The 27825-nt window shown below is 37.5% G+C and overlaps 1 protein-coding gene across 1 annotated transcript; it reads right to left on the bottom strand.

Annotated features, from left to right (window-relative positions):
- Positions 1 to 1704: 1704 nt before the first annotated feature.
- On the bottom strand, positions 1705 to 26795 carry LOC109425882 (transmembrane protease serine 9-like). The gene is made up of 4 exons (XM_062858331.1): positions 26466 to 26795; positions 26127 to 26405; positions 22342 to 22541; positions 1705 to 2122 (listed from the first exon to the last, which is right to left on the bottom strand). The coding sequence occupies exons 2-4, from the start codon at positions 26211 to 26213 to the stop codon at positions 1705 to 1707; spliced, it is 705 nt and encodes a 234-aa protein (XP_062714315.1). The 5' UTR covers positions 26214 to 26405; positions 26466 to 26795.
- Between the last annotated feature and the right edge of the window lie 1030 nt (positions 26796 to 27825).

Here is a 27825-nt window from a genome sequence, read left to right as displayed (position 1 = left end):
ATATGCCGTATTTTCAAAATGGGGAGACTTGATCCCCCTTTTCTTGGTTTGTACTAAAATTATAATTATCGTACACATTTTATCGTTGAATAGACTAGAATTCCAAGTAAATAGAGTCTTCCGAACAGAATTTCATTTTTCACATGTATAATGTGTGTGTAATCCTCGAGGGATCAAGTCTCCCCACTTCACTGTTGTGTATACTAAGCTAAATAACTAAAATATGTTAACAACAGCCTTATTTGGATATTGAATTTTGGATTTTGAAAGTATTTTATTTAAACTATGTGCTGTGAAATTTTGACACGATTTGGTTCAATTTTCACAAAGTTATTGAGATTTTTCGGTATTGCCTAAAAGATTTCTGAAGGACTGTAAACAAACCATCAGCCGTTAAAAAATAATGCAATGTACAATCAAAATCACTTGTAGCCAATACATAGTCGTTTGTCCAGGAGTAGTTTTGGAAAAATTATGCTAGAAGAAAAATGTTTTTGATTCCGAGCAAATATGGGGGGAACAAGTCTCCCCAGGGATCAAGTCTCCTCAGTCTCCCCTAAATTCATTGGCCTCTAACCGTGTCCATGGTGAATGTCGTCTGCGGGATTCGGCCAGCGGCGGAGGCGTACCTTAAAACAAATTTCTTGCACCGTGTCGATATTTTCGCGGAAACGAATTCAGTTGTCGTTGACGTCTCTCGGCGCTGTCACTCAGTTGTATCCCAAGTAACACACTTGTCACAGAAGAGTCACGGCGGCGCAGGTTTTTGCTGTGCCGAAGTCACTGTGACTAACTTTTAACAAATACGTCACAGGTTTTTTTTTTGTTTTCGCGTGAAGTTCAATTCGGGTTGATTTAACAGTGAAATGGAAGATGGGGCTGTCCACACTCCAGGTCTCTGAAGCAATACCTTCTTGGTGGTTCCGGAGAGACGCAGGGTTTGGCGACCATAGGAATGTGTTTTAGTGGGTCGAGGAGAGAGTAGTCCTGGCTTTTACTAGTGTTGTAGGAGACGGCCTTAACCCCACACTACCCTAACCTTCCTGTTAGGGTGTCTGTTGAGCAGATTTATCCCCCTATGGTTTAGAAGAAAAAAAACACTCCTTTGTGGCTTGTGTGCTGCTTGGGAAAGAGACAAAAAATGCGAATTCACTTTGTGGGGGTTTGGTCACAGTTGATAGACCACAGTGATAGAGAACAAACGTTTTGTATCTGATGATGGCTGAATGAAGTAGGCCGAAACGTTATGCCAAAACGATTTGGAAAGTATTTTTCACCGAAAAAAAAACCAACAAATTTCGAAACACAAAAAAATGCGAATGTTTCTCTTATGTTTAATAATCATAATCATCATCGTCATCATCAATATACGCCAATATCCAGGGCATGAACTTAGGAACATCTATATATATCGCATATTTGTCTGCATCGCATTTCAAAGTAATTTCATCCAGGATCGCTTTGGATACCACGCCTCGTAGATAGAAGCGATTCTTACGCTTCATAGCCAGTGCGCTACCGGAGTCTCCTTTGCAAGCAACGGAACCCGATCCATCGCCACAGAATATTCTGGCCCTATTAGGAATACTAAAGCCAAAGTTATCACCGCACTGCTCTTTGCTAACAATGGTACTCGTATAGTAAAAGGGAATGTTTGTAGGTCCATTTTCGGTCTCGCCCCAGCCTGACACAACACCTTTGTGATTACTGATTGTGATTTTTTTTTTTTTTTTTAATCCAATTCGTGAAATGGAGAGGCCTCTCCAATCGCAAGATTGCAATATCCGCATCTTGATCAACGAGATGTTCACTGTCACCATCGTAGTCTTCGTGATACACGATCTGCTCTACATTTGCATGGACAGCGCCATTTTTGGCGGATAAATCGGAGATGTTGTGTTTTCCGGGGATGGCCAGGACATCTTCGGGGTCCATGTTTTTGACGCAGTGTGCCGCGGTTAAGATGTGTCGATCCGTAATGATTGTCCCAGCACAGAAGTATTCGGGATCGGATGTCGAATTGCGTCGAAAAAGTGGAACAGCCCATGGAAATCGGCCCACCTGATGATGGGGCTTGCCGTTAATGGAGACGTCTGTCACTAGATTGTTGGTACCACACATGCTGTAACAAAGAAAGTAGAAGATTATTTTTTTTTTCTCGCCGATTGTCCATTAATTACACATTAGTGCATTTTTTTATTATCGTACAAATTGGGCCAAAGGGTCTCAGATTTTCATGAAACTTTTTCCGCAGGCAGGGCTCGTGGATATATGAACAAAAAAAAATGAGAAAAATTCAGGGTCGCCTATTTTTCCGGAAAACTCAGGTGGATTTTTTTTTGTTTTCCCCTGATACTACTCACTTTGAAAAATTATAACTCAAGAACGAAGCATCGTAGAAACAAAGTTTTTTTTAGAAAATGAAAGCAAATTTTCTCAGGAATCCAAAAAAAATATGAACTGGAAATAGTTTTCCACAAAATTTTCCAAGGTTGAGAAAATTCGTAAAGAAAAGCCGGAAAAACTTTCGGGCATAGTCAGTGCCGGATTTGGGCTTCGGGGGGCCCGGTGCAAACCCTCTAAAGTGGGCCCCCAAAAGCAAGATTTTGAAGATTTTTAAACTTTTTGTTTTCAATGTTGTGTATTATTCGTATTTTTTATATTTTTAATGTTTTTTTTTTTGCGATTCAGGAAAAAACTAAGTCACACAACTATTTTGTTCATTCAAATTATTATTTTATCATTTGGGGTAAATATTCCAAAATGACAGATGTGTAACACCACTGTTTCGAGATGTTTCTTGAAACTGGATTTTCAAAACTAAACCGAATTTTCCAGGAACGTTTCCAGGAATCATTATCTTCTATTTCCTATGATAACATCTGTCCTCAATGAAGTTGTGCAGATGGATATTAAGTAGTTGTTTTCAGAATATGATCGTATAATCAACAGACTGATGTACAAGTATTGTTTAAGATCTTTTAACGCACTTCGTTTAGAGACGCTTTTGTGCAGTAATTTTAACATAAATAAGTGTTTCTTCTGATCGCAACTTTCAAGGGGTTTTGGAAAAACTCGCGTATACCAAAATAAAACAAAAAATCGTTCTACTAAATTGTTGAATACTGTAATATCTCTCTAGAGCTGAATTTGCTGCAATCAAACAGCCTCAAAACAAATGAATTGTTAAGCAATTAAAATATTGTTTTTCAGTTTAATCAAAAGATCATTTTTTGCCTTTCTCGTACACTAAGTGTACTGGAAAGGCTATATGTTCACTCCAAAAATGACTTTTTGATAGAAGGCCCGGAGGGTCAAATCACATATACCAATCGAATCAGCTCGACGAATTGAGGTGATGTCTGTGTGTGTGTATGTGTGTGTGTATGTGTGTGCGTGTGTGTGTGTGTCTGTATGTGTGTGTACAAAAAAACTCACATCACTTTTTGGCAGTAAACCTCATCCGATTTCTATGACCGACGGTTCATTCGACGCGGAATCTGGTCCCATTGTTTCCTATTGAAAATGGTTCGGATCGGTTCAGCCGTTCCGGAGATATGGCCATTTAGGTGTTCCGCAACGGTACCCCAGGAAGGGACCAGATATAAAAATGCATCAAACCTAAGCATGCGACACATCAAACCACGGCATTTTCGATAACCTGATGAGCGGTAAGCAGAAAAATAGTCTAAGACCATATCTGAACCGGTAGTGTTCCGGAACCGGTTCCGGGTGTCCCGCCGGAAGTGGCAAATATCAAAGTGAACCAAACCCATGCATGAGACACATCAAACCACGGCATTTTCGATAACCTGATGAGCGGTAAGCAGGAAAATAGTCTCAGACCATATCTGAACCGGTAGTATTCCCGAACCGGTTCTGGGCGTCCCGCTGGAAGTGGCCAAATATACAATTGTACCAAACCCATGCATGCGACACATCAAACCACGGCATTTTAGATGACCTGATGGACAATGAGCAGGAAAATTATCTCAGACCATATCTGAACCGGTAGTGTTCCGGAACCGGTTCTAGGCGTTCCACTGGAAGTGGTCAAAAATACAATTGAACCAAACCCATGCATGCGACACAGCAAACCACGGAATTTTCGATGACCTGATGGACAATGAGCAGGAAAACCATCTCAGACCATATCTGAACCGGTAGTGTTCTGGAACCGGTTCTAGTCGTCCCGCTGGAAGTTGCCAAATATACAAGTGAACCAAACCCATGCATGAGACACATCAAACCACGGCATTTTCGATAACCTGATGAGCGGTAAGCAGGAAAATTATCTCAGATCATATCTGAACCGTTAGTGTTCCGAAACCGGTTCTAGGCGTCCCGCTGGAAGTGGCCAAATATACAATTGAACCAAACCCATACACGCGACACATCAAACCACGGCATTTTCGATGACCTGATGGACAATGAGCAGGAAAACCATCTCAGACCATATCTGAACCAGTAGTGTTCCGGAACCCGTTCCGGGGTTCCCGCCGAAGAAAGAGAAACAAACCTGTACATGCGTCACATCAAATAGCGGCATTTTAGATTACCTAATGAACGGCCAGCAGTGGTGGAAAGCATCATGCACTTGACGTGTTTTTTGGTTCGCATCAAACACAATCTTTGCTCACGCGCTCGCGAACCTAAAAAGAGAGAACGGTTCACGATTTCCCGGATCGACGAACCAACACAAAACAAATGTCGAACAAGCAGAATCGCAGTTGGTTCGCCAGAAGGATCACAATGTAGAACACTTGGTTTGTTGCCATTTTTTGTACACTTAATGCTAATTAGTTGGGTGTTTTTTGATTATACTGATCAAGTACCATTCCAATAAATGATATCGACGAAAAAGTTTACCAACATTTGATTTCATTACAGAAATATCGGCCGCGAACCTCTAAAATAAAAAAAAACATCGCGCTTGCAAAAGATGCGATGCACTCGTTGGCGTTCGTGTCGTACGATCGTGAGCCACAGACGTACGAACACCATCGCACAGCAAAGGTTTGCGATGCGATGGCATTTTTTTGTAGCGCGTAAGCACACGTTCGCGATCCATTTCCACCACTGACGGCCAGCAAGTGTTTCGGAATCGGTTTTGAGTGGCCGGGAGAGGCCAAATCTAAAAGTAAACCAAATCCAGGCATGTGACACATCAAATCGTGGCTTTTGCGATAACCTGATGAACAGTTAGCTAGAAAATAGCCTTACGTCACACTAAAGACAACTGGTAGTGTTCTGGAATTGGTTCCGAAAGTCCCGTCGAAATTGTCAAACCCTGCATGTGACACCTTCAATTTGCAGCGTTTTTGGTTAACCGATGAGCAGTTAACAAGACAACAATGTTAGACCATATTTGGTTCAGCCGGTAGTTACCCGGAATCAGATCCGGGTAGTAAAATGTAAAATTAAATCAAACCCATGGATGCGGTACATCAAATCACGACCAGTCTTGTAAACATTCGACACTTTTTACTATCTTCATTTCGTTGCCGCAGTCGGACGGCTCGGCAGCTGGAGGCCAGATTTGCGCGCGCGTTGCCTTCGGTGCTCCGATTTTTTTTTCGTTTCGCATTTTTGGTTCGATTGATGGCAGGCGATTATCCGATGAGTTTGTTATTCTCTTTCTATGGATTCTACATCAATTATTATATTAATACAGTTTTATACCACATATTTATAATATCCTCTTTTCAAATATTTTTTCATTGACTTTGTATAGTTCGTCACCATGAGTGTTGACTTGGATTTTTGTTCCATTTTGTCACTGTTCGGGATGGCATTTTACAAACTATCCTTTCTTTTTATTGCATTTCATTTCTTTTGTGCAATCTCTTAACGACATACTATTTTTCTATGTATCTGTCCATGTATATTTGTTGCAAGTATTTTTATGAATAAATATTGAGCGATCACCTTACGTGGGTGGTCAATTGTTTGCTTTCCGCGTGAAGCGAACAATAGCGCATTAGATTGCATGTTTTGACACGTCTTTTGTTGTAAATCTTGAGTGTCCACCAGTCCTGCAAAATATCAGTCTCAGTGCCTGTTTTTCAGCCGAAAATGAATGACTGCTGCAGTCGTTTTCAGTTCCTCGATGTGAGAACTGACAGAGTCCGAGAGCTCCATTCGTGAGCGACCCAACAAGATCAATTCCCATTCATCCACACACTACTCATGCTGAATGGCCATTCGTCTCAAGCAGTGGCTTGTGAGAGTGAGTGCCCTATACGCTACCACGGGTGAAAACACTCAACTACAGAAAATCGAATGGAATTTTAGCCCTGTCAGCTCTCGCTTTCAGCACGCTGCGTGCGAGTGTGAGTACCTATTTCATTTCGCTCCTGTGTTGCTGATCGGAAAGCAACATTGACAGGAAAACAAAAACGGAGAAAATGAAAAAAGCAAAATATCGCTTTCATAAAGGCCTGTCGAAAAATTGCAGCACTGGTGTCCACCTGACGCGGGTGGCTGATTGTTTACTTTCCGCGCGGAGTGAGCAATAGCGCTTTAGTTTGTTTGTGTTGTCGCGTCTTTAATAGTGAATATTAAACGATCACCTGACGTGGGTGGTCGATTGTTTGCTTTCCGCGTGATGCGAACAATAGCACTTTGTTGCTTCATTTGTAGTAAATATTGAGCAATCACCTGACGAGGGTGGTTGGTTGTTTGCTTTCCGCGTGAAGCGAACAACATCACTGCAGTTTGTACGGCATACTGCAACTCCAAAAGGTCATATTACTTATCGAAGTGAATCCTGACCCAACGATACCTGCCCTACACTTAGGCAAATAAACCTAAGATTATCATAAGGTCTAACTTATGAAATGGCCTTTAAACAATTCATAACGGCTAGAACGATTTTCATAAGCTCGGTCTATGACGCAGAATCGACTCACAGTTTGGCTTTTATACACATTTAGCACCACGATATTCTCAAGCGTCGATAGCCGCGTGGGTTGGGCACGAGCTCAGTGATCTCGACGTTCATGGATCGATTCCAGTCTGCATCATTTTGTGATTTTTCTGCTCGTTTCATAAGTTTATCCTATGTAATTAGGTCATAATAAGCATGTTCAATTTTCATAAGGTATTCTTATGGCATCCATACTTTACAGTTATGGCTAAATTTCATAAGGTATTTTGATGAATTTCGGCAGTTTACTTCGCTGAGTGTACTAACAATCACTCCTTCCTGCAGCCTTTGGTGGAGACGTGCGGTAAACGCCAACTTTCACATAACAAAGGTTGCTATTAACATTCCTTCACTCTTCCAACCTGACTGCAAGGACGTGGCCGGCGCCGTTATTGTACTGTTAAAGAGAGCCTCTGAAGCGTGCACAGTGAGAATGTTGACCACTCCCAGTCAATTGTGCGGCTCCGTGGTCGTGCGGCTAGGGTCACCAAGCTCTTAGTCGCATCGTGCTGAGGAGCGCGGGTTCGATTCCCGCCGCAGCTGTCAGGAAAAGTTTTCGGCTGTGCCACTGGGCGTTGCATGCTAGTCCGTTGTCTAGTGTCTAGTGTCCTTCAAAGAGCGAAAAGCTCACTGGAAGCATTGAACGTGTCCGTGTCTTTAATTATTCAGTTGATTCATTGTGCAACTGTCATTGGTTCGAGTCAATCACGGAGTAGCAACCATAGATATGTGCAGTAGACCTGTTCACTTTTTTTGACCTACCCGTATCACATCAAATTATCAATCCACATGCAAAAACAAGGCTTCAGTCCAAAATTGAGCCAAATTGATAAAGGTTTAAAGGTGTATCAAATCGATTTTGTGTTTTTTCGAGCATTTTCACGAAAATGTACTCCAATATCCAGAAAATTGCACTAAAAAGGTACCGAAAATACCGTTAAAATATAGTTAGAACAATATTCTACAACTTTGCCGAAGACACTACGGTGTTTAAATTGCGTATTTCAAAGTTATTCAACAATTTTCGTTAAAAAATCACCAAAAAATACAATATTTTTACGATTTTTCATGTAAAAGTCATGTAATTTTACATTGTTTTAGGTGACTAATTTTATGAGCTATTGCTCCTATGTGTTACGAACATTTCGTCCATACATCATTTTAGTGTAGAAATTCGTTTTCATTGACTAATTATCAAAATTTTGTCACGTTGATACTAAAAATTGTACAGAGTTGCCAGCATAAAATAAAACAAAGTTACCCATGATTTAAACGTCATTACACTTCTTCGTCTCATCTGCATCAGTTTAAATTTGGTGCAGTTGGTTGAGCATGAGATTGTGGATTCGAAGATTCAAGGTTCGAGTCCTGGAATAGCATTTTTTTGCGTCTCGATCCTGCTATAAGCTGATGAAACTACGCACTGCATCTCATTGCAATTTGGCATCATAGCATTGTTTCGGAACCGTAGAGTGCATAGTAAGAATGAAGTTTCCCTTCATCGTGTAGTTGTGCTGATTTGTGGATAGATAGATAACAAGTAAGCTCCACCCACAGTTGTCTGTAAAATGTTGAATCCAGAAGCAGTTCCATCATCGTATTAAATTGTTTTAGCTATCATTATCAAACAGATGCTCAATGTTTCGCCCAGCTGATCTCGTCGACACGATTTATTATCAACAAGTATAAACTAAATATCTAGCTAGTCCTGGATTGGGCTTAATTGGCAGGTCCCGATCATTATTCTTTGGGAGATTGCGTGTAAGTCATGGCAGATTCATCATCCTAACTGCTACAAAGAAAGAAAAAAAAAGTTTATCATGTATTTGAGCTTGAACCTGGGACCTTCTGATCCGCAAGCTCGAGCCTTACCATCTGCACCATTTCTGATACTTAAATCAAAAGACATTAGAATACGATGGCATGACGTCTTAATCATGGGTAACTTTGTTTTAATTCGTGCTGGTAACTCTGTGCGATTTTTAGTATCAACGTGACATACTTTTGATAATTAGTCAATGAAAACGAATTCCTGCACAAAAACGATGTATGGACGAAATGTTCGTTACACAAAGGAGTAATCGCTAATTAATTTAGTCACGTAAAACAATGTGAAATTACATTACTTTTATATGTAAAATCGTAAAAATATCGTGTTTTTTCGTGATTTTTTAACTAAAATTGTTGAATAACTTCGAAATACGCAATTTAAACACCGTAGTGTCTTCGGCAAAGTTGTAGAGTATTGTTCTAACTATAACTTAATGGTATCTCCGGCATCTTTTCGGAGCAATTTTGTGAATTTCTGAGTAAATTTCTGTGAAAACGGCTAAAAAAACACAAAATCGATTTGATACACCTTTAAATCTTCATCAATTTGGCTCAATTTTGGACTGAAGACTTGTTCTTGCATGTGGATTGATAATTTGATGTGTCACGGAGAATCGGAGAAAAAAAGTGTCAAAGTGAACAGGTCTAATGTGCAGTCAGTCTAAGCTAAGCTAAGCTAAGCTAAGCCTTCATTTCGTTGCCGCAGTCGGGTGTCAGTTGCCTTTATTACATTCGTGCGCTATCGTTACCTCTTACCTACATACAACACGAGCAGTAGAACGAAGATCAATAAACATAAGAAAGGGTCAAATCAATGTCATCTGACACGATGACATTGTCTAATTCCAGCTTTAAGCATAGATTTTCAGCCAATTCCGATTATGAATGTTAATATTAGTTTATTACCCAGTCAACATTTTGGACTGTATAATTTGTGTTATACACTATTATATAAGAACCTTTTCCATCGTATAAACTGCACAAAACTGCTATATACGTACCAAAGTGGAGGCGTTATACATACTTCTCACGACAATTCACGATTTCTCATGGTCATCATTACGATGTCCCAGATAATCGATCAAAAGAAAAAATACGACTTCCTATGTTTGGCAATACGATGTCCGAAAGAAGCTAAAAACAAAAAAAAAGTTGGCACTTAGCCTCGAACACGGAACCTCGACATCGTGAGTCTAGACCCGTACCATTGTACTAACTGATCCGCCTTGAATAAGGCACAAATATTGACCAACATAAACTTAAGCATTCTTGCCCACTCGTGAAACATGCTTGCCTACATGCATGCTAAAATGAAGCCTGGGTTGCAATTTTTCATAAGTCATTGTGATTTCACTCATTACATTACTGTACTGATATACGATGCACCAAATGATGAGCTGTCAAATTATACAACTGATGGCGAGTTTGAATTACACTTATTACGGCATGTTTTGTTTACAACATAAATCAAGTGTACGTATCGTTGTCGTCGCTGTTGTCGTCGTCGCTGTCGTCGTCGTCGTCGTCGTCGCGAAAAAAGTTAATTGCCCAAAGGAACACTCGTCTTGATTCGGTAACGAAGACATTCCCAAGGATTGCCCGGACATCATTGGTAGACAAAATACTTCCAGTACCCAAACAATAATTAGCGGTCAGCCGGTGGTGAGCGAGGTAAGTCAGATGATTATGACTACAGTGTATTGATGTTTTATCTGCCGATCATTGGCGTAGCTAGGGGGGGTTCCAGGGGTGCCTGGCACCCCTTAGGATATATTTGGCACCCCCTAGAATTTTTCCTTGACATCCATCCAAAATTGAAAACTGCACACGATAATTCAATTATTTATCAATGGAACATTTAACAAAATTTAAGCTACTCCCGCGATTACTCCTTTACCAAATTCACTTTTTGATACTTCAACAGTAAGAACAATCAAGAAACTTATTTTGTTTAGAGCAACGATGAGTGAAACAATATCTTTTGAAGAAATGAAGTGTGGTGTATGACCCGATTGTATAACATTTCGCCGAAAACCATCAAGCGGAATTCCTTTTCGCGGTATAACATTTCGCGGAATGATATTTGGCGGAATGAACCATTTTGCGGAATGCACCGTTTTACCGAAAACCATTTGGCGGAATGTACCATTTCGCGGAAAATCGTTAATAAGAGAGAAAAATTTAACTCGTCGAGAGATGAGAGATGATAAGATTTAAGATTCAAAACTCAAAACAGCAAATTGAGTTGTCCAAAAAATGTCTCACGAAACCTACTGCAAGCCTATCCATATACGTGAGAACAAAAGATGTTTACAAAGTTCTTACAGATAGATTAACACGGGAAATCTGAACACAAGCCACTACCACACAGAAAGAACAGCCTTTGATGAGAAGAAGGACAAATATCTGGTTAAAAATAACAGTATATGTATCTGCAAAAAAACAATGTATGGTTGATAGATGGAAAACCTGTGATAGAGAAAGTTGATCAAGTTTACAAACAGTAACATTTTAACATACAATGCTTTCAATCAATAAGGGCGGACGTGTGGAAGCTGAGAAGCAGGTTCAGCAGTTCCAAAATTATGACGCTGGGACATTAGGCTGAATTGACATGAGGCCGAATAATCATAAGAACCAGTTAGTTGCTGGGTCACCAAATTGACACTGTAGCACTGCAACCTATAAGTAAACAACCTATTTTTAAAAGAAGGAAAAAATTCAGATGTGCATATCGTTTTTTCAGCAAATGTTATTTAAAAAAGAGCACATTTATAAAAGAAGGACTAATCTCCTATGGAGTTACCAGTAGACCAACTGATGCAACTCGAAAAAAAAAGCCCTTGATTTAGAGAAGGATAAATCTCTAAAGATAGGATCAGCAGCCTAACCAGCAAAAAGCTCACTAACAATGATATTCTTAAGAAGGAAAAATTTGCATTTGGTTACCAGTTTGGTCGCTAGCCAAAATTTTCAACAGTGTAACTTGAAAGAACAGCCTATTACCAAAAGAAGGTGAACTCTTCTAAAGTTATCAATTTGATCGCCACAAACTTCATAACACATGAACAGCTTTTGAAGAAAAGAAGGCAAATCATGAAAAAATTGGCATTTCGGAAGCCAAACTAGGGTGACAAAGGGTATTATCGGCAGGTTTGTTCTCTTCGTCAAGGGGGGTTTTTTGTAGACCAAATTGTTAGACCAAATTTTGGGCATATAACTCAGCTTGGATGGGAAGGATATTAGGCCAATTCTGAATTCAATAGGTTTCAAGAAACCCCCCCATGACGAAGAGAACAAAACTGCCGAAAATACGTAAGTTCCCCTATAATGTTACTGGAAAGAACAGCCTTATTTGAAAGAAGGAAAAATCTCTGATGGAGTTAGAAATATAAGCGCCTAAAAGTACAATCTATGTGACAACGGATGCTTATTGATAATTACGTGTAATTTCCAATCGGTATTGGTTTTTTTTCCAAATTTTGGCCAAGGGCGGAGGGCGCCTAGTATATTGAACATCGGTAATGGGATGGGTTAAACCCCCAAAACCCCTACCTTATGCACGGGCTTGAGCCTTATTTCCATTCGACTCAATGACATTTATTTCGCCTAACGTTCAGAATTCTTTAGAACAGCAAAGCAAAGATCAAGCAAAGATGGCATATTTTTATTCAAAAAGGAATCAGATTTAACATCTATTAGTACAACCGCAGAGCTAAGGTGATTATGATTGCGCATGGCTACGGTGGATTTTCGACTGGACCTTGGGAAATTATTGTATTGGCTTGGCAGTCTTATTCAAATATTAAGCGAACTACAATTTCCTCGATCCGACGTTTCGGTGCTGGTTTGGCATGAATCTGTGATGGGGCCAGTAAGGTTTAGCAGAGGAAATAATTCGTCATTCTATTAATTTTAGCAAAATATCAAATTCCGCGTAATGGTATTCCGCGAAACAGTATATTCCGCGAAACAGTACATTCCGCGAAATGGTATTCGGTGAAATGGTTCATTCCGCGAAATGTTACACCGCGAAAAAAAATTCCGCGAAATGGTTTTCGGCGAAATGGTATACAACCGTATGACCCACAATAAAATTTCAATTTTAAACAATCAATCGTTACAGTTATGATTTCGGGGTAATTAACACATATGTATAATAGGGGGATTCACTTTACAGCGTAAACTGATTAAACTGATTAAACGTCGTGATCACCAAGGCAATCTTTGATTATTTCACTCGCAAAAACATGAAATATTTCAAATGAGCAGCAAATCATGGCTTACGCAGCAATTTAATCTGTTTAGTGAGTACCCCTAATGTGTTTCCTATATGCAAAATTTAGCAACCTATATGCTATATCCCTTTCGTGACGAAGCGCAAAAAAGTGAAATTTCCATACAAATTGCTCAAATTTAGCTCTTCAGAACTCTTAGATTTCCCAACAAAACTACAATTGTTATCCCTCATTTGAAAGAAGCACTCTTAATCTTTCCATTTCTAGCTTTGACTACTTAGATAAATCGAAAATAACAAAAATACGACAGATAAAACTTTTTCATGTTTTACGGTTTTTGTCCACCTTTTGTTCAACTTGTTGTGGTAAGTCCCACATGCAACATAAACGAAAGTTTGTTTGCACACATACAAGTATAAGTAATAGTTCAATTACTAAAACAGTTTACATCACATAAACCAAAGACTAAATAGATGAAAAAATATGCAAACCTGTTGTTGCTCAACAGCACAATTGTGCTGGTTCGTCACGAAAGGGATATATAGAATGGTGAATATGGAATGTTTACAAAATAGATCTGACAAAACGGTATTTTTGAAAATAAAAAAAAAACTCTTAGCAATTACTTAACAAAACAATAAGGGATTCACTAATCAGCTCAAACAACTGATTAAATATTGTCTTGATTAAACGTCGCGATTGCCAAGGCAGTCTTCAATTATTTCATTCGCAATTTCATAAAACATTTCAAATAGCAGAAAATCAGTACTTTACGCAGCAAATAAAGCAGTTTAGTAAATTTCTTAAATTTGTGTGGAGGTTATTTCCGACGTTATGTGTCACTCATACAAATTTAGAATTTATAGAGCAGAAATATCGCACTGAAATGCATGGTGAAGTAACATTTTTAGTCAAATAAACTAGAAGAGGTTCTTAGAGCCTTTATGATGGCTCTAATATCAAAATAAATCAAAATAAAAAGTCGAAGGTTTTATGACGGTTCTCAAAACCTCTACATAAGACTAATTGATCATCAATATGTTACTTGGGATGGAGATGGTGTATTCAAAGACTATAAAATATTCACAAAATCGCGTATAATACAGGAAATGTGTAGTTTCAGCCCGAACTTGACATATCGCGACCCCCATTTGTTTTATAGCTTGAAAACAATCATATGTACCTACATGTGAACTCTGAAAACTGCAAAATATACATAAAATTACACACAATACAGCAAATTCGTATTTTACAACTCAATGTTAATGAATCAACTCCGTTATTTGATTACATTTAAATTATTTCTGTAGGGCACAAGTAAATTAATAAAGATTTTGTTGTTTAAAAAAAAATATTTTTATATTTTCGGTTCAAACTCAACATTTATACCGAAAACCCCATTGTCTATTGCTTGAAAATAGTCAAAGGTCCATAAAAACACTTTTCCAATGCAGTTCTGAGAAGTATGGACTCTGGAAACAACAAAATATTAATAAAACCGACGTTTATTCAGAAGTTACTATTGTCGGATCGAACACAATGTTGATAGCGATGACCTTTTTGTTTTATTAGTTGCACACGCACTGATGTGCCAAATGAGAATTATGAATCACAGAAACTGAAAAAAGTCACAAAATTACGTATAGTACAGAAGTGCTGTATCTTTGGTTAAAACTAGACATTACTCAATTGTCGTAATACTACAGAATACGAAACAAGATATATGATGATCCATCAATGATGGTGATGAACGGTCATATCAATATTTTGATTTTTTTTTAAATCAAACTCAGCATTTCTTTAGATATAGGGTGAGCAAATGTTTTAACCATTGTAAACTTCATTGAGAATTCATTCGAAGTTTCCTTCAGTAAAACATTTGAAAACTTTGTCGGAAATTTTTTTGGGAGTTGTGATTCCTGTGAACATTTTTTGAAAATTGCTTTGTAATGTTTTCGAAAATTACTCGTGAATTCTTTTGGGAAATTTTGCAAATATTTTCTGAGAAATAATTTCGAATTTTCTAAAACGGAAATTTAAAACTCCTTCGTCATTTGATTTGAGAATGTCTGTGTTCATTCATTTGATGTTTGTTTGGCAGTTTTTTAGAAATCTTTTGTCTTGCTTGATATTTTTTTTTAAAGATATTCTGTGGTAGTTTTATTGAAATTGGATCAGCGATTTCATTGGAAATTTGTTTCGTAGCTTCAACGACGACTCCCCTGAAATTCTTCAGCATTTCCTTTTGCAATTTGCAAAACGAATTGGCATTTTTTTACAAATTCTCTGCTTCAGCAAACCGGCAAAATCCAAATTTTCATCAATTTTGGTGCCCGAGAACCTATTTAAAAATCATTTTGAAATTTGTATGGGAGCGATTTCACCCCTCGTCGAATTTTTTACTGAGCGGAGCTGTCAAGCAGTTGCCCAGCTGTCAAAAGGTGATTTCAAAAATCTCTTTGAAATTGATTTTAGATACCAAAATAAAGTTCTAAAAATCTGAAAAAAATCATAGCGGCTCAGAAAAAGGTGCTCTTTCGTTTAACAATAAAAAATCATTGAATTTTTCTTAATTTAAAAACCCAATTGAACTTAAGGAATTCATAAAGGAATTGTGATTTTCAAAAGAATATCTGTAGAAATTTATAAACGGAATTTATCAATCGATTTGCAAAGGAATTCTCGAAGAAATTCTCAAAGAGGTTCTCAAAAAACTTCCTTAAAATTTCCAAATGAATTTCCAGATTAATTTCTACAAAAATTGCCTACTTTGTTTCCAATGGAAATCACTCAATGGAACTTTTCCCTTAATAATAATTTCGAATGGGGTATGCACAGAAATTCTTGCACAAATTGCCAAAGGAATTCCTGATAAAAGTATAAAAAAATATATGAAATCCAAAAAAATCCTGATGAATTAATAAAAGATTTTCGAAGAAGTTGGCCACATCCTATCCCAACAAAAAATAAAACATGTTATATAAGAGTTGCCGAAGAAATTTCCATTAAAAGTATTCACAAAGAAATTTACGAAGGGATTTCCAAAGAATATGCAGGATTTTTGGAAGGAATTCCCGAAGAATTACGTGAGGAGTTTCCTGAGGAACTGATTTCCAAAGACCATGTGAGGAAAATTCTTAAATAAATTATTGGATAAATCATGAAAAGAATAAAACGAATTTGATTATTTTGCAAATTCCAAAGAAATGTTTGAAAGAAATGACGAAGATTTTTTTTGTGCAAAGAAATTCCCGATAGAAAATTCTAAGAAATTTATAGGGGGAATTTACCAAGAAATTGCAGAAAAACATCCCAAAGTAATAATTAAAAAAGTCTCCAAAAATTTCGCCGGAAGAGTAATTTCCGAAGCAAGTTCCATCGGAATTGCCGAAGATATTCCGAAAGAAACTGTTACAGTAATTCGTTAATATATTACTGAAGAAATCTCGAAGAATATGTCTAATAAATTTCACGCCGAGGACCTGGGATCGAATCCCACTCCCGACAAACTCGCAAAATGTGAGTTCTTCCTTCGGAAGGGAAGTAAAGTGTGGGTCCCGAGATGAACTAGCCTAGGGCTAAAAATCTCGTTAATACAGGTAAAAAAAAAATTTCAAAGAAATTAAAGAATAATAAAAGAATTACCGAAGGAGTTTTCAAAGGAATTTCCGAGACATTCCATAAAGAAATTTTCAAAGGAATATGGAATGACAAAGGTACAGAAATTAAAAAAAAAAGTATCGACGATAATCCAGAAAAAATGCAGAAAGAGTTGACGAAGACATTTCCTAAGAAATTTTCGAGGAAGTTCCCAGAGTCATTGCCGAATAAATAACCAAACACACTACTGAAAGAATTCCCAAAGAAATTGCTGAAGGAAATGCTGGAGAACCTAAATGAAAATCCAATATAACTGCTGACATAATTACAGTGACCCCACAATTTATGAATCGGCAAAAATGACCACAGTTTATGGATCACTCATTTGATCAACATGGTGATTCATAAATAGTGTACAAAATTAAGGTGATTCATCGGTGTGGGGTCACTGTAAAAGAAAAGCGATTGGCGAAGGAAAAAATCCGGAGGATTTGTTAATAATAATTGTTCTGGGAAGTTATTTTTGTATACAAGTGATTGTTTGCATGCAATACAATTCAGAGGTTGTTATGGTGATCGTGGAGTTTTTAACAAAAATATTAATCTCCTGTATTGCGCTTGATTTGGTGAAGATTTAGTAGTTTCCAAGATGTACTGAGTTTTAAAATCTCAAAAATACAACATTAGTCTAATTGCCATTTTAAATATTTCACATTTATCTAGTGGCTGTTTTCCAAAATTTTACAAATCAGATGAATCGGCTTTAGTGACTGAAAAATCAATAAAAGTGGCACCTCCTGGGCACCCCCTAGGAAAAAATCCTAGATACGCCAATGCTGCCGATGTGATAAAATATATCGGAATGGGAAGAAGCAAATCTTATCTGTGATCATAAAATGACAGTGAATTGTATCCCACCATCTACCTATGTTAAAAAATGGGTGAACAAACCTCAGTGATGTTTTCTAAACTTGGTGCCAATTTTCACCAAGTCGTAGCGATTCCCAACAACATTTAACTAACATTATATATGACTTGTCAGCGTTCGCAAACAGTGACGATTTCTATCAGCTCTATTTACGGCTTGCTCTGAACACAAAAAAGTTACTCGTAAACAAATCGCAACAATGATTTATATACAATTGGATTTGTCGTTCTTGTAACAGCGGTTCAGCGGATTTTACGATTTTGATTTCTGACGGCTAGAAATGCGATTTTGCATGTACTTCTTAATACGATGTGTGGTTTACTGGGTATTGCATGTTGCATTGAATTCGACACACAGATGGGCAACATAGCTTTTATTATGGAAGAAGACAGGAATAACAAAAGCCGAACCGTCTCCCGAAGCCGCTATCGTGGTGAAGTGCATTCGTTTGACATTTTTGTTTCCAACAGTAGTTTGATTGCTTGTTTTGCGAATGTCTGAGACAAAGGAGGCCGAATATCGACGAAAAGGTTGAAATGACTGTGATCTTTAACAAGACTGATCACGACTTATCGACAACCTGATGGAAAAATAGGGTCGAACCACATTAGATTCCCGGTAGTGTTGCGGGTTCAGCTGTGGCTTCGAAAGTGGTTAGAAGTAAAAGAGAAGTAAACCCATACATGCGATGTATCAAATCGCGGTGATTAGGTAAAGGTGAATAAATAGCAATAAAATATTTTCAGACCATAATTGGGACAACCGGTAGTGTCATGGTCCATGACTCATGGAATCAGATCCAGCTATCCCACCGAAAACTACCAAATATAAAAATGAACCAAACCCATACATGCGACACATCAGATCGCAGATTTTTTGATAATCTAATGAACGGTTAGCAAGAAAATAGCCTTAGATCACATTAGAGACTAGCTGTTGTGTAGCAGAACCAACGTTCATGTGAAAAATTAAATCGTGGCTTTGTTTAATGGCCTGATAAACATTAGGTATGAACAACAGTGACGAATAGGTCTAAGTTCTCATATATGAGAACAAAATATAGACAAAACTAAAGCGATCTCATCAAATCGTACCATTTCAGATTCCTAAGGTGTAAATTTATAGCAGGATGTTGAATGGAAAAATAAGAATTTGATCGCGTCAACAGAAGATGGTGGCTGTTTTAAGGAATTTTGAGCTCTAAAACTATGTAAAATAAGTGTATTTGGTATGGGAAATATGTTCGGTGTCCACCAGAGTATCCAAGATAGCGGTCCAAAGTAGATAATGGGCCAGTATTCAAGTTAGTGCCTATTTTATAGGATTTTTAATTCTTGCATTATGGGAATATTTTGTATGAAAATATGTCCAGAATTCAAAATTTGTAATCAAAAAACCCAAGCTGTGCGCTGTTTCACAAGGTCTACAATATGACTATAGTTTGAATGGGGAAGAATTCCGGTCTTCGTTCAAAACTGTTAACCAGAAAATCATAAACGACATGCTAAAATTCAATACGGCGACTATTTTATGTAATTTTAGGTGCAGAGCCCAAAAATGAATACCAGAACATCCAAGATGGTGTCTCAATGTTCAAGATGGCGGTTAGTTTAGTTGGGGTAGATATCCGGAGTCATAAAATGATGACCGGAAAATCTAAAATGACGTTTCAAAATTTTGCGGCTTCATGACACTTGTTTGGTTTGAGTTTTGGATCATTGTCTTATATTTTCTGAATATTGGATGTTATGCTAATATAAAATGTATCCATATTGAGTAGATTTAGCAAGCAGTTTTCATTTCGTATTCATGTCAATGTCATCAACATGTCGCTCGAGTTTTGTTGAAAGGATATTTTAAAGCACGAGAAAGGCACCGTCACCGCTAGGTGGATTAATTAGGGTTTTTTGGTTTCAAAACATAAATTGACAAAACAGTTTTATGACTTTAGAATTGCAGCTCATACCGAAAAAAAAAAGAAATCCCACAAAAACTGGAATTGACACGAATGCCACAATAATGGTTAAGTGTCGTTAATAAATAGTAATAATAACAAAAACTTTGAATCCAATCTGCAAACTGTTCCAATGCTTCAAAATTATGAAATTTTGAATTTCGATTTCAGATTATAAACAACCTGGATACCCTTAAGGAATCCAATTATAACAACTCTACGACATACAATAAATATAATCGTCTTTGGTGTGAATTTTTATGGATTCGTTGAACAAAATATATACAGGGTGTCTACTACCTGGAAAAACCTGGAAAACCGGGAATCCTCAGGGAATTTTATTTAACAGGGAAAAACCTGGAATACTCAGGGAATATCTTGAGTACTCAGGGAAATTTTACTCCAATAAAAAAACATTGGATCGTATGAATAAATAAAAACCTGGTAGTAAAAATCCATATAGAAATTTCGCTACAAGGATTTTTTCCAGAAATTCCGTCAGGGTTTCTTTCTTGAACATCTTTAGAATTACCTCCTGGAATGACTCTAAGGATTTCTTATAAAATTCCTTCCGCATTTTTGACGCTATTTTTCTTGGTATTCCATTTTGATTTTTTTCTGGAAAGGTATACTTCCGGATTACTTCCAGGATTTCTGAATTCCAACCAATTTCTCCTGGAGTTTCACAGGGATGTTATTTCTTTCCGGAGTTCCTCCAGTGTTTTGCTCAAAGAAATCTTCGTAGGGTTTCTACCAGAGTTTATCCCGAATACTCTGTCGGGATGAATCGTGGAATTTCTTTTGGCATTCCTCATGGAAATTTTACACGATTTCTTCCGATGTTCCTCTTGGGATTTCCCCAGAAGATCTTCCCAGAATTTCTTTCGGAGTTGCTAAAGGAGTTATTCCTGGGGTTTTTACTAAAGTTCCTTCAAGGGTTTCTGAAGGAGTTTTCACGAATTTACTACAAGAGCTCCTCAAGAGATTTTTTTCATTTTTTTTCCTGTGATATCTTCAAACAACTGCTTTGGGGTTTCTTCGAGATGTTCTTCCTGGTCTCCTACAGGAATTTCCTAAAAGTTTTCGCGCGGTTTTATTTTGATGTTTTACCTGAGATTTCTCTCGGAGTATCTCTTGGAACTTCTCTCAGAAGATTCCTTCCGATGTAGGTCATGAGATGCTTCTCAGAGTTTTTCGGAATTTACCCTGGACTTTCTCCTAAGATTTTTTTTCCAGAGTGCCTTCTGGGATTTCCACAGGAGTTATTGCTGATATTTCTCATTGAATTCTTCTCTTGCATTCTTCCAGAGCCAGGCTGTTCCTTGTAGTTGTACCAGATTTGTGGCAGTGATCAACCTGAGATTTTTTTTACAGATATTCTCTGCATTATTCCCAAATTTCTTCCAGGAATCTTTACCAGGAATTATCCCGAGATTTTGGATACTCCTTCAGAGATTCATCCGAAAATTATTGCAGGGATTCTTCTACGGGGTTTCCTCAGAATGTCTGCTGAGATAACTTACAAAATAACTTATAGGAAGTGTTATTGAAGAAATCTCGACAGGAACTTCAGGAGAAACCGGAGATAGAATGAGACATCTCGAAAAAAGTTCTATAAGTAATAGTAATCCTGAGAAGAAATATTAAGGACATCCAAGCAGGAATTCTGAATACCTCATGGAATCCTGAAAGTAGCTACGGACGAAGTTCCGCGAGGAAAACAAGAGAAATATCTGAAAACTATCAGTAAAAAATCCCGATATAAATTGGATAGCTATCCCGGAAAACCATTAAAATAGACACGGACACTGGCTTCAGCCGTCGGCTGTACCGATTGAACGATACGTAATACGGAGTGGCTACGGATAAGAAGCTATTCTCGTGAAGAATTTAATCTCTCGGAGTGGGAATCGAACCCTCGTCCATCCGGACTCTAACCGCATGGCAACGAGGCTCAACCAATGACATTCTTGAAGAAACTTTGAATAGTTTTGGATGGATCTTCAGGAGGAATCCAGCGAGAATCTCTGGAAGTATATCGGAGAGCTTTTTAAAGTAATATCGGGACGTACTCAAACAGATATCTCGTGAAAGAATCTTGCGGAAAGCCAGGAAGTTACTTTGTAAGAAGTTCCAGGAATTTCGCTCAGAAATCTTGAAATATTTTTGAGGAGCATGGGAACTTACGTATTTTCGGCAGTTTTGTTCTCTTTGTCATGGTTTTTTTTTTAAACCTAGGTTTCAGCTGCTGAACTCAGAGTTGGCATCAAATCCTTCCCAACCAAGCTGAACATGATCAAGTTTCAGGCAATTTGGCCGACATAAATCCCTCATGACGAAGAGAACCAACCTGCTGATACCCTAAGTCATTCTTTATATTATTTTTAGAAAATTTGGGTTATTTTTTGAATTATAAACTTTTAAAATTTCATCTGGAAAAACCTGGAAAACTCAGGGAATTTAATTTTGAGTTATGAGTAGACACCCTGATATAGTGCTTATGGATTCTTGGGGGGCCCCTCTAATCGGGGGGCCCAGGGCACTTGCCCCCTTTGCCCCCCCTTAAATCCGGGCCTGGGCATAGTTGAAAATTTTCGAAAAAATATTTTTGCCTTAATCGCTGAAATTTTTGGAATGCACTTTTTTTTCGTTACTAAGTTATGGCCAATTTTGTGAAAATGACCATGTAAGCCAATGGCAATGGTGATTACGTCGACTATGCGAACATGGGCAGTGTACCGTACACAATTTGAAAAACATTAAAAAAATTCTGTACCTTTCCAGATAAGTCAGTAGTGCCTTATGGCACAGTGGAACAAAACTTTAGTATTGTAATAGCTCTATTTGTTTATTAAATACTTACTCTTGCTTCTTTGTCGGCGGTGAAGATGTAGTGACTGGTTTTGCAGTGGTATGTAGAGTAGTCGACAATGTGGTTGTAGGATTGGTTACTGCAAGCCTCTCGAAAGAGTAAACCGGTGGTGGTGAAAATGTAATGTCGGGTCTTGAAGTAGTATGTACGGTAGTAGAAAGCTTGCGTGTAGGATAGTTCACTGCTGCCGCCTGAAAAAAAAAGGTTTACCCTGTGAGTGAAGCACCGATGTTTATGGGGACGCATGGGAAGTCAATTTTTTAATGCTTTTTGAATGCTTGAAACAACATTCAGTTAAATAAAACCGGTTGGCATAAAATTTTATTTTTATTTTTTTCCCGCATTAGTACTGATTCTTAAGGGTATGCGGTATACCGAAATGTTTCGCCAAATACACCTCGAAACGAAATTCCGCGGAATTCCACGGAATTCTACTAGGCGAAATTTATGATTTTGAATTTCGTTTCGTTTCGCCAAATTCTAAAAATTTCGCCTTAAAAAAATATAATTTGACGAAATTTAACGGAATTCCGCGGAATGTCTAAGAAATTTCGAAAACAAGTTCATATCGTAAATGTCCATATCAGTAACAAATTTTGAAAACGACGTATAATCAATGCTACACCATTGATTATACGTCGTTTTCAAAATTTGTTACCGATATCATCTATCGGAGATCTTGCTAATCTCAAGTTACTGAAAGTTGTTATAAAATCATTTCGAATATCGAGAAACAAACCAGTGCCAGGCTGAAATTTCTATAATAAAGACAAAACAAATCTCGAATATACCTCTTATCTAGGACCTACCATTAAGACATTTTTTCAGGATGCTTTTAATGCGGTACCATAAATAATATTTTGTTTAAATTTCCTGATGGAATCAAATGTAAAAAAATGTAAAAAAACTAGACTTTAGATTCACGATAAGAAGTTTTAGCAGAGTAATGGAGAATCACAGGATTAGATGATATATTATGTGGGATGTACTAGCAAAAGTTTGTAGAAAAGATGGAAGCTCTATCTCCTGAGAGTATAAAAAAATATTGGAAATCCCAACAGAAATCGATTAAGACACATTCGGTTTGTTCCATGGAAAAGTTTGTGCACAGAGAAACAGACGTCACACTCCGCTCGCTTCCCATCGATCACCTTTTAAATGGTTGATTCAAATTTTCGGTAGTAGGTCGATTGACCACTCACTGCGCTGGTGTCGGTTTTGCTCCTGTTTGACGTTTGCTCACTACCGCCACCTAGTGATGGCCCGGCCAAGCGCAATACGTTTAGCATTGGGCGGTAATGTTTTTCAATTGAATTTGTTCAAAGAGTTGCGTCTGTTTCTCTGTGGTTTCTAGATAAACTTTTTTTAAATAGTTTTAATTTCCACTGGAACTCTTGAAAGGGATTCACCATTAAAGTGAGGAATGAACCTCAAATGGAATCACTAAAATAATTTCCGTTCAGTACATTATTTTCCCTTTTTAAAGGAATTCTACACGCAGAAAAATGGCGCTTGTTTAAAACAATAAAACGCATGGTTGATTTTCAAACTGAGAATTTACTTATTCCAAAGTTATATTTGATTGTTTTCATTTAGAGTTTATCGATTAAAACCGATTACCATCATTTCATATAATGTCAAAAATTTCATTTGTTTCAACAAAATAAAAACCATAAACATGGTCCGAATGCACTCACACATCTATAAAATGCTTACCCCAACATCCCCACAACGAAGAAGGTGCAGCAAATCCATCACGCCAACTTCCAAGTGCAGCTTTGGCCGTGATGGATAACGCGCAGGTACTCACGACAGCATTCACAAAAAGTTGATCGGTTTCGCCTTTTTTGTATTTTTTTAGTCGTTCTCCTACCCATCCGCTTACCGACGGTCTAAAAATAGATTTCCGAGCTGCCACAGTTGCTGCCGTCACCAACACAATCACATTCCGGATTTGTTAGTGGCAAAAGTGCAGTCGTTTGAATCAATTAATTATTTCATGTTGAAAATACCATATCTCTGTTTGTTTTAACAAACTGTCAAAAATTTCGACAAATGGAAATATTTGTATTATCAAACAATAGAAACAGTTCAGTTTAAACTAGAAACCAGTTTGTCGCTATAGTAAACTGAAAAATTGGTTGATTTGGACTTGAATTTAATTGTGTTTACAATTTATTTTTCTGCGAAGAATTTTTTGAGAGTTAATTTAGGAGTTCGTAGCGATATTCTTATAGTTATTTATGTAAAGAGTTGCAAAAAGTATTTTTTTTCAGCACTAGCCGTACATTTATCCAACGAGACTTGCCAACCGGCAAAATACCTCCTGGGAGCATCCATTAAGTACGTCACGGTAAAATTGGGAATTTCAGACCCCCCTCCCCCCTTCGTACGGGTTTTTCCTATACCTAATACATTGCTTGTCATACTTTCACAAACCCCCCCCCCCTCCCATTTAGGACCGCGACGTACTTAATGGATAGCTCCTGATTTTGAGATCTAACGTTCCGAATCAAAAGACCTGAAGATTGAACACACACTGGTTACTAGGTATTTTCTTAGAAATTCAAGCATCTATCAACTTTTATTAAGATTTTAGATTTCAAGCTCTCTCCAGAAGTTACGCTATCCACAGAACTTGATGGTAAACATCTGGTTTATGTTTCTTATCATATGCTTCAGAATTATGATAAACAAACGGCCTTAGAACATCGTATAGAGCTTTCGATTCCGGTGCTGCAGGTTTGGGGGTTTAAAACGAAAATTTTAGATTTTTCCAACATTTCGACTCGTATTAGAGTCTCCTTCAGAGGATAATTCTGGCTAGCCATTTTTCGTTTGGGGTGCTATAGGACTATCGGTGTCTGAACTACTGAACATTGGATATTTGGATATTAAGTGACACGTAGCGGTTTTTTCTTAATTACGCTTAGTGAAGCAATAGATTTCTTTGCACTACATCTCTAGTAGAGGTACCGTTGGGTTTGAAGATGGTGGCTCGTTTGTAGTTTGAGAATATTATAACATCATCGCAATGATGCAACGTATTTATTAAGTCGTTGGAGCAATCTTGTTAGGTTATTAATTGTTATTGTTATTGTTTATTTCAACTTGAAATTTAGAAAGAGGGAAAAAATGTTAGATTATTAATGTTATTTGTGAAAATTTCAATATCTGTGGTTAAAAATTGTATCTGGGACAATTTGGGCAGGAGGACCTATTAAGGACACTTTGCGTGCCAGCACAGTCAACTTTGCACCAATTTACTTGATTGTTCGTACGCAGTGAGATGTGTACAATATCTAGTCACGTACAAAGTTTCAAGTAAACTGGTCCCCCTCCCCAAATGTTCTAACACCTAACTGTGGCAAATGAGAGTCTTAAGAGAAACACAATTCACGCCAGCGGTAGGGAAAAATGCAAATTTGCACAAAATTGATAAAACGGCAAAATTCCGCGGAATTTTTACGAAAATTTCGTTTCGTTTCGAAAAATACCGAGTAAATTCAGATTTCGTATCGATCTCACGAAACATTTTTGAATTTCGTTTCGTTTCGTACCGCATCGCATCAAAAAGTTCACATACCGTTTCGTTTCGTATCGCTTTGAAAAAATCCCATACCGCATACCCTTACTGATTCTATAAAAAATATAGTTTTTTTACGTATACCACCTAGTTTTACATTGAACAGCATTTTATTTTATTTATTTTTTTTTAATATTTTAAAATTGATTTTCTATGCTTCGCCGTGTTAAATATGCAATGTTTCACTCACCGTATCAACTAAGGTAATTTTCTTTGTAGTCTGAGATTTAGTATTATACGACGCACCAGACCTTGGATTAGTAAAAGTATTAGTCATCGTTGAAGTTGTTACTGTTTTTTGCGCAGGAGGCCCGGAACATATTTGGTTTCCGTTAAGTTTTATTGATACCAGCAGAGGGAGGGGAGATTGCACAGGGAAATATATCCAATATGCTGCAGTTCCACGATTAACGATGTCGCTGTACGTAGAGTCCAGTGATTTGTACAGAAGGAGTTTAAATTTCTGTTCCTGAAAAGAACGTAGAATAAATCACTTCATTCAATTCGACTAAGTATACGCTCTACTTACTTTCGTCAACCAAGCTCTTATTGAGACCTTTACCTCGAGATGAACATTTTCATTTGGGTTTAAACCAGTTAGCTGTATGAAACCAATAATCTGCTCATTACTAGGATGAACCCGGTATGAGAATAGATTTTTGCATGGTGACGCCGGGACACTGATTCATTGGCTCAATTGATACCACATTAACAAAAGTAACTGACACAGAAACACTTTGGTTGACATTATTACCAGAACTGTACCATTAAAATCTTTTTTATATGAATCTGATCAAATTTCGTACCCACAGTTAGAAACAGAATATGCGCTCTCGGTGGTGATCAAAAATTTACTAATCTTGAATATCTGTGCGTGGCGTTCGGGATTCCCAGCTTGTATTGCAAACCGAAATCTCAAACTAGCGTGGTAGCCAACCAAATGTACCATTATAAATTAAAATAATGAAGACTTTGAGGTGGAACAAAAGTTCCATAAACACATCAAAAAGTGCCTAATGAATCAAAATTTAACATAAATAATGAATTTCAAGCAATAAAAATCGTTGTAAATGCAATAAAGAAAAGTATATTTTCCCGCCGAAGAATTTCCCATGGACTAATCCTATTTTGTTCTAATGAATTGGAAAACTCATATCACATATTGAAATATATGTATTTTTTATGAATTTTCTAGTATATTATCGAAAAGTCGTATTAATTTATGGAGAATTCCAACATTGTTTGTGAGAAAAATATATGGGTCATTCCGCGCCAAGTGACCGACCGCTTGCAATCGACCATCACGGATTTGAACCAAAGTTGGCTGAATCATTTGTTTAGATGGAAAAAGAAAAAAATCCAAATTTTGGTGCCGATCGGATCACCCCTCGGCCCGTGGCAGCACCCCTCGTTTTGGCCGATATGAAAATTATCCTCTCTTTCTTTTATTTTTATCATTGAAACGATTGCACATACACATTTTTGACCTTCGGTTTTTTGAAGGAAATCGTTCAGGGAAATTGTGACAGTGTTGCCAGTTTACATTTTTTATTATACCATGAAACCTAACCTTTGACAATGTACAGGTTATTCTGAAAAAGCGCACCATGTGTGTTGCAAGATGTGTGAGCAAGATAAAAACAATACACATCTTCTCTAACGACCTTATTGGTGACCTTTTCTTCACAGACAAACAGACGTAACACCTAGTATAATTTTCGTGAAAATCCATCGCCTAGTTCACACTACCATCAACTGGTGGAAATGATTCACGATACACTGCATTGTGCAATATCGTCAACAGAAGGCACTAGTGTGAAACGTCAAACGCTTAGGAAAACGATGCACGCACCTCTGGTTGTGAAAGCTGCAACTATGAAGGTTTAAAA

The sequence above is a fragment of the Aedes albopictus genome, chromosome 3 (genome assembly GCF_035046485.1).
Source record: "Aedes albopictus strain Foshan chromosome 3, AalbF5, whole genome shotgun sequence".
Taxonomy (NCBI): Eukaryota; Metazoa; Arthropoda; class Insecta; order Diptera; family Culicidae; genus Aedes; species Aedes albopictus.
Note: the sequence above shows the minus strand (reverse complement) of the source record. Positions and strands in the feature narration are given on the sequence as shown.